Source organism: Haplochromis burtoni, unplaced genomic scaffold (genome assembly GCF_018398535.1).
Source record: "Haplochromis burtoni strain Fernald_Lab_line unplaced genomic scaffold, NCSU_Asbu1 Contig_2448, whole genome shotgun sequence".
Lineage (NCBI taxonomy): Eukaryota > Metazoa > Chordata > Actinopteri > Cichliformes > Cichlidae > Haplochromis > Haplochromis burtoni.
Window position 1 is genome coordinate 1 of NW_024584809.1, and position 8,785 is coordinate 8,785.

General features: G+C 44.3%; 2 protein-coding genes across 3 annotated transcripts; one reads left to right on the top strand and one right to left on the bottom strand.

The window, feature by feature from the left end:
• Positions 1-3,066: 3,066 nt before the first annotated feature.
• opn1sw1 (opsin 1 (cone pigments), short-wave-sensitive 1) lies at positions 3,067-4,644 on the top strand. Its single transcript, XM_005952898.2, has 5 exons — positions 3,067-3,433; positions 3,510-3,678; positions 3,749-3,914; positions 4,054-4,293; positions 4,414-4,644. The coding sequence occupies exons 1-5, from the start codon at positions 3,094-3,096 to the stop codon at positions 4,504-4,506; spliced, it is 1,008 nt and encodes a 335-aa protein (XP_005952960.1). The 5' UTR covers positions 3,067-3,093; the 3' UTR covers positions 4,507-4,644.
• A 142-nt stretch (positions 4,645-4,786) lies between these two features.
• Positions 4,787-8,124, bottom strand: LOC102299800 (calumenin-A). Of its 2 annotated transcripts, none has more exons than XM_005952899.2 (7): positions 8,017-8,124; positions 7,539-7,770; positions 6,884-7,077; positions 6,625-6,791; positions 6,491-6,551; positions 5,711-5,910; positions 4,787-5,630 (listed from the first exon to the last, which is right to left on the bottom strand). In XM_005952899.2, exons 2-7 carry the CDS (start codon positions 7,757-7,759, stop codon positions 5,526-5,528), a joined length of 948 nt encoding a protein of 315 aa, XP_005952961.1. In that variant the 5' UTR covers positions 7,760-7,770; positions 8,017-8,124; the 3' UTR covers positions 4,787-5,525. The 2 variants fall into 2 exon arrangements, with proteins under 2 accessions (XP_005952961.1, XP_005952962.1); XM_005952900.3 differs by having other exon boundaries at positions 8,002-8,111.
• Between the last annotated feature and the right edge of the window lie 661 nt (positions 8,125-8,785).

The window sequence follows — 8,785 nt, forward strand, 5'->3', positions numbered from 1 at the left end:
TTTTTGGCATACAAATTACTTTTTTTCATGTTAAATTGTCTGTGTTTGACAAAATGTGCTGATTTTTCACATGTGATAGCAGAACTGAGTTGGGCATGCACAAGATGAATCACATCATTTGAAACTTAGCCCTGATTGGAGAAATTGGAAGTGTTACAACTGACCCACGTTACAACTATCCCCGGTCTCCCCTACTACGAACATTTTTTTTTTTTCCCGATGCCCGTGATGCCGCCCCCCACCACGATGCCGCCCCGGGCAACCGCCCGTGTCGCCCGTATCTAAAACCGCACCGGCTCCTTTTAATGTGGAGGAGTAGCAGCTCTACTCTGAGTCCCTCTCAAAAGACAAAACTCCTCACCCTGTCTGTGACAGAGAGGCCAGCCACACTTCAGAAGAATCCGAATAGGGTTTATTGCCAAATGTTGAGCAGATTGAGCAGCCCACCGGACCCCCCAAGCCAACAGAGCTCCATGGATACTTGGGACACAAAAGTCCTCCACTACAGCAAGGCGATTTACGGAGGGGATCGTACACGGAGGAGTACAAATAAAAATAAATATGTTCACAAACATTTACACTTGAAATGTTTGTAATTACTAAATTAACATGCTGAACCTGGATATTGAAGAACCTACACACATTTAAAATCATCACATTTAACCCTGAGTGTGTGTGCGTGTGCAGTCACACTGTTTCAGATCAAACAAACTTTAATATCAAAGATAATCTGAGTGAATACAAATACACTTTTGATCATTTCGTTTATTAGGGGAACATGAACAAGTAGCAGGTACAATGTTAGTTTCATCACTGACATCAATGTTAAAGAGTTTTACCAGTGGCAACATCTGCTCAGCTTCATTTCTGATTTTAATGAAGGCTTGGAAGTTACAGACAGATCAACAACGGTTGATGATGTGAGCTAAAGTTCTTATGACTGACATGTTTCTGATGCTTCCAGATTTATTTATTTTTGTAACTAAACCAAACCTGATGCAGGCTGTGGCGTCTACTCTCAGGTAGACTGACAAACCTTGGGTTCATTTCTCGCATTCATCTCCCACTTCCTGTGACCTCTGACCCTGACTAATGATGTTAGTATAAATGAAGCCCTATAAGGAAAAGAGATCCTGGATAAAGAGACGTTCAGGGACCTGATGACGTGCTCTGAGCTCTAATGATCGAGTCGAATTTAACTGCACTAAAACCCAAAGAAACACGGCAAGTCATCTGTGAACAAAATTTAGGGCATTGATTGATCAATAAGTCATTTTAGTGGGGCATTTTTATTCACAGAAAAAAACTGAGCTGCTTGGAGTTTGATTCAGCTTCAATAATCAGAAGTTTGGAAGTTAAAAACATTTCTGAAGTTATAACTGTAATAACAGGATAATAAATCTGATGAATAATAGTGTGCCTCAATGCTCCAAAAAGGAATTTTATTAAAAAATAATAATTAAACCAAAACAGCTTCTGAGTTTCATTTAAATGTTTGAAGTAAAGTAATGATTCACACAATCAAATTACTTCATTGATCAGCAGGTTCTTTTTTATTTAACAGACATTAAAGATGAAAATAAATAATACAGGATACATGAACACCTGAGGCCACTGTGACCTTTAGTGTTACAGCACAGACTCACAACAAACAGAAACCTAACATTAAACAGTGAAAGCAGCAGACATAATCTCCGGTCTTCATACCTGAACCACCAGGAGCTTAATCAATAATCCATAGTAGCAAGTAATCAATAGTCAATACATCAGTGATTAATCAGTCTTTTAAGGCTGCAAGTCACCTCCAAACTGAGGTCGTATCATACCCATGCTCCATGCAGCTCACAGCCTGGTTATGATACAGCCCCCGCTCTAAAGGTCAGCAATCATTACAGCCATTGATCAATCGATCAGTCAATAAATGTGTCTCCTCTTCAGTCTGGTCCAGGATGAAAATGGGCAACAGAAGTGGAGACGGTGCAGTTTCTTCTTGTCCGCGACGCTCTCCGGACTCTGAGCAGGAGAAGTGATGAAGGTTGGAGGACAGCTCCTTCTTAAAGGCTCAGTGTTCTTCCTCCTCCTCTTCCTCACAGTCTTCCTCACGCTGAACCCCTTTAACCGTTTCAGTGGTCGTGAGTCTTCTAATCTGACTGTGTGACGATGTTTTAAGGATTTGGAGGATTGAGGAGGATCACCTGGTCAGGTAAATCTGAAATATCCGGATTACATCGGAAGTTGAGCACACGGAAAAACAAAAGACTCTTATTGGATTTAGATCCGCCAGCCACCTGCTGCTGCTCTTCATCATCAGGCGTCTTCATCGCCCTGCAGTGGGCCTGACAACAGTTTGTGTTTATTACACTAAAAACTTTATAAACCCATCACAAACCATATCACACAGCAGGGACTTACCTCTTCATCTGTAAGAAGGATTTTTAGAGTTGGCAGCAGAGCAACAGTCAGCTCTGTTGCCTCACTAAAAGAGATCTTTGTTTGAATCTGTGACCTGTCCAAGTGTACCTCGCTTCTCACCCACTGACCTCTCCACAACAGTGAGCTGGTTGGCGGGATGCTAATGTTTCTAGTTATTACGTGTAACCAAACTTAAAGAGTACAGATAAATCATTTAGCATAATTAAAGTTTTACTGTCATGTTATTGGCTGTTAATATGATTGCTGTTGTAAGTATGTGTTGATCACTAACAATTTAATTAATTAAATCAATCATTAAATTAAGTTTGTTTGGAAAAAGAGGGAAAACTCATCCACTGACCACATGGTTCTAGGTTCAATTCCTTGGAGTTAAAGGGCTAATCCCAGAGCCATTTACCAAAATAATAAATAAATATTTAAATAAGACGTGCATGCGACTGCGGTCACCTTTAAAGCACAAAGTTTTTTTTGAGCAGTGAGGTGAACTCGGGTGGATCTGTGTGTTCACAGAGAAAACCTTCTGTAAGCAGATTAAGGAGTCAGAAGTTCTTAATCCTGAAAGTTTAGAAAAATCCCAGCAGCATAATCTTTGCTGTAAGTGGTTTATGAGCGTATATAAGAGGCTGACACAGCGGCAGCGGCAAAGAGCTCAGGGTCACAATGGGAAAACACTTCCACCTGTACGAGAACATCTCCAAAGTCAGTCCCTTTGAGGGGCCCCAGTATTACCTGGCCCCTGTCTGGGCCTTTTACCTGCAGGCCGCCTTTATGGGTTTTGTTTTTTTTGCTGGCACTCCTTTAAACTTCATTGTTCTCGTGGCGACGATGAAGTACAAGAAGCTCAGAGTCCCACTCAACTTCATTCTTGTCAACATCTCCTTCTCCGGCTTCATCTTCGTCACCTTCTCTGTCAGTCAGGTGTTCTTAGCCTCCATGCGAGGTTACTACTTCCTGGGTCACACGCTGTGTGCTCTGGAGGCTGCTGTGGGCTCCGTGGCAGGTAAACCACCCGATCCATCGGCAGGATGTGTACAGGTGTGTGCAGGTGCAATGGTGTGTTTCTCCCTCCTCTTCAGGTCTGGTGACCGCCTGGTCTTTGGCGGTGCTTTCCTTTGAGAGGTACCTGGTCATTTGTAAACCGTTCGGAGCCTTTAAGTTTGGCTCAAATCACGCTCTGGCTGCAATGGCCTTCACCTGGTTCATGGGCGTCGGCTGTGCCTGCCCACCTTTCTTTGGCTGGAGCAGGTACTGTAGGCATCAGGTGATTCTGGCCGTGTGTGTCCTGCACAGGTGAGCTGACTGTCTGTGTTGGTAGGTACATCCCTGAAGGTCTGGGCTGCTCCTGTGGACCCGACTGGTACACTCACAATGAGCAGTACAACACGACCAGCTACATACACTTCCTCATGGTCACCTGCTTCATCATGCCTCTCTCCATCATCATCTTCTGCTACTCCCAGCTGCTGGGTGCTCTGAGAGCAGTGAGTCAATCAATCAATCAATCAATCAATCAATCAATCAGCCAGCACTAAGTGATTAACTGAGTCTCTGTGCTGGTTGTGTGTTTGGAGCTTGAGAACTTCACTCCATTAAAGCTTAGCCTTGTTGTTTCCTCTGCAGGTTGCAGCCCAGCAGGCTGAGTCAGCCTCCACCCAGAAGGCGGAGAAGGAGGTGTCAAGAATGATCATCGTTATGGTGGGGTCCTTCGTCACCTGCTATGGCCCGTACGCCCTGGCAGCTCTTTACTTTGCCTACTCCACAGATGAAAACAAAGACTATCGACTTGTCACCATCCCGGCGTTTTTCTCTAAGAGCGCCTGCGTCTACAACCCACTCATCTACGTCTTCATGAACAAACAGGTGAGCACACTCAGATAACACAGTGCAGAACGCAGGGTTTAGTTTTTCGCAGCTTTTCTCTGACAGTTTGAGTTGTCCCTGCCGCTGAAGTGATGATGAGTTCTTCTGTTCTGTTCTCAGTTTAATGGCTGTATCATGGAGATGGTGTTTGGAAAGACAATGGACGAATCCTCCGAAGTTTCCACAAAGACTGAAGTGTCCACAGCTTCTTAATGCTCACACCAAAGTGACACAAAGAACTTTTAAGAGGGCGTGACTGAGCTGAAGAGGACCTTCACAGGTCAGAGTTTGGAGGACGAATGTTTCCTGTATTCTCATCGTTATGTAAATAAAGTTTATACGTACACACGATCAGCTGATATCTATGTTCCTGTAGAACATACGTGTTTAGATAAAAGGCAAAAATGAACATTAAAAACAGTGAAGTGTCTTTCTTTAGACTTTCTGAATAAAACGTTCACGAAACCAAACTCTGAGTTTCACTTTTTTTTTATTTTTATTGATAAACAGGTAAAAATGCGACATAAAACTCAGACTTTGTCTGTAGATTTTTTTAAGCTTTAAGGCAGGGGTGTCAAACTCAAATACACAGTGGGCCAAAATTCAAAACTGTAACAAGGTCGCGGGCTAACATTAATATTTAATGAAAAAAAAAAAATCTTCCTCCAGATTTATGGACTCAAATAAGTTTTGCTGAAAAACTGAATATGGAACTAAACAATATATATAGTAGTTGTATAATACCAGTAGGCCAGCGGGCCAGAGTTTGACACCTATGCTTTAAGGCATCTTTAAATCTTTATAAAAACCATTTGTTATTTGCTCCAAAGTGGCAACGCTCTGAAGGACGAAGCGTAAAACGTTTACGTGAGATTTTTTTCCAAATGACCAACACAGCTACGACAGTAAGGCGCTCTCACCTGAAATCACATGAGCACTCCTTTTAGTCCAACTGTGTCCCAATGACATAATTTTCTTCAACGCTAAATGAAATAAAAGTGGATTTTAGTGAAAATGGCGGGTCAGTGTTTTACGCTTCTGTACTGCAGAAACTCGTGAGGAGCAAAAAACACATACGAAAAATAAAAAAGTCTGGCCTAACAACCTGGCAGTAACTGTTGAACATCAAAACTGTTTTTTCTTCTTTGGCTCTAAAAATAAATTATCTCCATAAAGTTTCCACCAAAATTCAGAAGCAGTTTGTTCCAGCGACGCTTCAATCATGTGACCTTCTAGAACTCGTCGTGTCGCAGTAGCGCCTCTCCAAAGTCTGTCACCTGACTTCCGACAAACACCTCATGCTTGTCCAGAATCTCTTTCTTGCTCAGTTTTCCATCCTGAAGACACAAAAATCAGCTGTTACACATGCAAGCAGGTAAACAGAAAGCTGCGAGGGGCGCATTTGGTTCAGCCTCACCTGGTTGGCATCAGACTCATGCAGCAGATGTTGGGCTTCGGCCTCGGCATGGTCATAGTCAGAGGGAAGGATCCAGTCCATCGTCTCCTCTTTGTCCATCTTCCCATCCTTGTTTTTGTCTCTGAACTCCGAGAACTGCTGACGCTCTGTCGCCACCCACTCAGGCTCCTCCTCGCCGTCCTGAGACATGTACATGTCACCTACGACAATTCAGTTCAGTTTGTTTATATATAGCACAAATCACAACAACATTTTCCTCAAGGCAATACAATAATACAGAGAAACTCCAACAATCATATAACGCCCTATGAGCAAGCACTTTGGTGACAGTGGGAAGGAAAAACACCCTTTTAAAAGGAAGAAACCTGCGGCAGAACCAGGCTCAGGGAGGGGCAATTGGACGTGACAAGAAGTGACCAAACTTAGAAGAGGAACTTAAATCTGTTATCCGTTTGGTTACAGTCTGTTCACACACACGCACGCACACACACACACACACACACACTTCCACCTAACCATCACTCTGATTGGCTAATCATAAAAAGGAAAGCTGCAGCACACAGAATAAATTCAGCCGCAGGTAAATTTTGTGGTATTCAGCAGCGAGCTCGTCACAGTGCTGCCCCCTGCTGCGTGACATCACAAAAAGCATGCATAGGCTCCATGAGACCATCACTGTCTAGTCCGTCTGTCAGGAGAAGGTAAAGGCCTGACCTCCTGACCTTCAGATCAGTTGCTTCCTGTTTCCTCTAATGCTCCACCTGATCGATAAAACCTCACCGATATACTCCTTCAGGTCGATAAACCCGTCTCCATTCTTGTCGATGTCTTCGATCGTTTCCTGTGACAAAAAAAGAAAGTTAAATATTTGAAACGAAACAGTGGGTCACATGACCCCACGACATCAGTCTCACCTGCACCACGACGTCCTTCATGTACTCGTGTTCTTCAGGATGAAGAAAAGCGGTAAACTCCTGTTTGTCTGCGATGAGGTCTCCATTCCTGTCTGCGACCCGGAACCTCCGCTCGTCCCTCGACATCATGTGGGTGTAGTTGTACTCTGGTTCCTTTGGAGGGTCATCTGGAACCAAGCAATGAGAGACCTGATCAGATTGATTACAGCACAATAACATTTATCAAAGAAGACCTAATAACCTCAGATGGAGTCCTGACCCAGATAACTGCCGTATGTCACGTTCCTGTACTCGTCCCAGCTGATGCGGCCGTCGCCGTTCAAGTCGAAGTCTTTCCACTGATGCTCCACGCTGTCATAGATGTGCTTCCTCTGAGCATTTCTGATCCAAGCCTTCAGCTCCTCCTCAGAGACGAAACCATCGCGGTTAGTGTCAATTTTATCCACGATGATGCTGCAGAGACACGAATTACCAGAGCGCAAAGTCAAAAACAACATCTTTATGAGAGGCAACAAAAATAAAGACTAGACTTGAGAAATATCTAACCTAACTGAACCCAAACTGAGCTCACAGGTCCAGGAAATACACTGGACTTTATTTTAATTGTATTGAGTTTTCTGTGAACACAGCTGAGCTGAGTATGTGAGTTGAAATTGTAAAGTTTCTCCTGCGTCTGCAGCAGCTGGAGGTGGAGACGATTCGACCAGTGAGGACGTCTATTTCCTCACGGTCAGCATGACGCAGCTACAGGAAGTGATTGTCTGAATTTCTCATTATGCCCTGTGGACCCTGTCCCTGCACAGCGCTCAGCCACAGTCTGATCGGGCTGTACTTCAATGTGGAGAGCCGAGGCCGGCCTGCTTCTCTTCATCACTCAGAAAAACCAGGCGAAGCTTCAGATGACCTGAACTCACCCGAGTCTGCGTTGGCTCTCCTCTGGAGGAAGTTGCTCAAAGGTTTTGGCCTCCTCTTGACCCAAAAATGCTTCGTGGTCGTAGTCGAAGTTTTTCTGGTCGTCATGCTCAAGGGCGCTCAGAGGCTCCTCATGATGGACCCGACTTTTCCTCTCTGTGGGCTTACTGCTGCTGCTGACCACCACAGCAAGGATGAGGAACACAAGCACTGGACGCACCATCCTGACACACACTGTGACACACATACAAAGACACAGACATACGCACGCACGCACACACACACAGAAACAAAGTTTACATTTTAAGCTTTAAATTGAATATTTTCACTCACAGTCAGCTTCTCTCGCAAACGTCAGTCACATGATAATAAACTCTGGTTTTACAAACATCACAGTTTCTGTTTAATATTCATAAAACTGCTGATTGCCTCAAACTCGCTACAGCTGTTGGAGCATCAGCTCACCTGCTCTCCTCTCACCTGTGCGCGTGCTACTCTTACACCTGGCGACCTCTGCTCTGCTCGTTCCTCACACCGAGCCCCGCTGTCTGCGACCCCGCGGAGCCGCCTCTGGGCCTCCGCAGCCAATCAGAGCCCGCGTCAGACTTTTCCCTCGACCTGATTGGTCCACCTCAGTTATACGTCATGCTCCCTCGGTGATGTCAGAGGGTTGCTGTCCGCGGACTCTTTTCTCATTGGTCCTTCTTCACGAGAGGAAAGAAGGAAGCACGCATGCCACGTCCGCAGACCCGCGCGCTGACATACAGGGGGCGGGGCGGAAAAATCATGAAGTTTAAAAAAGATGAAACTTTATTTCCTGCAGATTCTTTCATTCACGTTTATTTAACTGCAACTTTAACACGTGACCCCCACTGTGGTTATCCCCAATAAAACTTTATCTATAATCTCACGTACAAACAGCAACATTTAAATATAGTAAAAGTACTAATAGTAAAAATGTCTTATGACCTGTTTGTCGCTGACTTTTTAATTTATGTGATTCTTTTTATTTGGCTCATTAAAATCAAACATTTGTTCTTTGACCACAGTCAATTTCTGACATAGCATCCTTTTTTTAAGGCAGGGATAGCTCAATAGGTAGAGTGGTGGCCCCATGATCGAAAGGCCGGTGATTCAAATCCACTGAACAGCTACCCTGCGGTACCCCTGAGCAAGGTACTGTCTATACACACTGCTCCTCGGGCGCCCAATGGTTGCCCACTGCTTCACTAAGTGAATGGGTTAAATG

Bases quoted from the DNA above. Each gene is read 5' to 3' on its own strand.
- opn1sw1 (XM_005952898.2), top strand. From the start codon at position 3,094: ATGGGAAAACACTTCCACCTGTACGAGAACATCTCCAAAGTCAGTCCC. The intron at 3,434-3,509 runs GTAAACCACCCG...CCTCCTCTTCAG, and splicing joins TGCTGTGGGCTCCGTGGCAG to GTCTGGTGACCGCCTGGTCT. The intron at 3,915-4,053 runs GTGAGTCAATCA...TTTCCTCTGCAG, and splicing joins TGCTGGGTGCTCTGAGAGCA to GTTGCAGCCCAGCAGGCTGA.
- LOC102299800 (XM_005952899.2), bottom strand. From the start codon at position 7,759: ATGGTGCGTCCAGTGCTTGTGTTCCTCATCCTTGCTGTGGTGGTCAGC. The intron at 7,078-7,538 runs GTGAGTTCAGGT...GTGTCTCTGCAG, and splicing joins GAGAGCCAACGCAGACTCGG to CATCATCGTGGATAAAATTG. The intron at 5,911-6,490 runs GTGAGGTTTTAT...GAATTGTCGTAG, and splicing joins CGACCTGAAGGAGTATATCG to GTGACATGTACATGTCTCAG.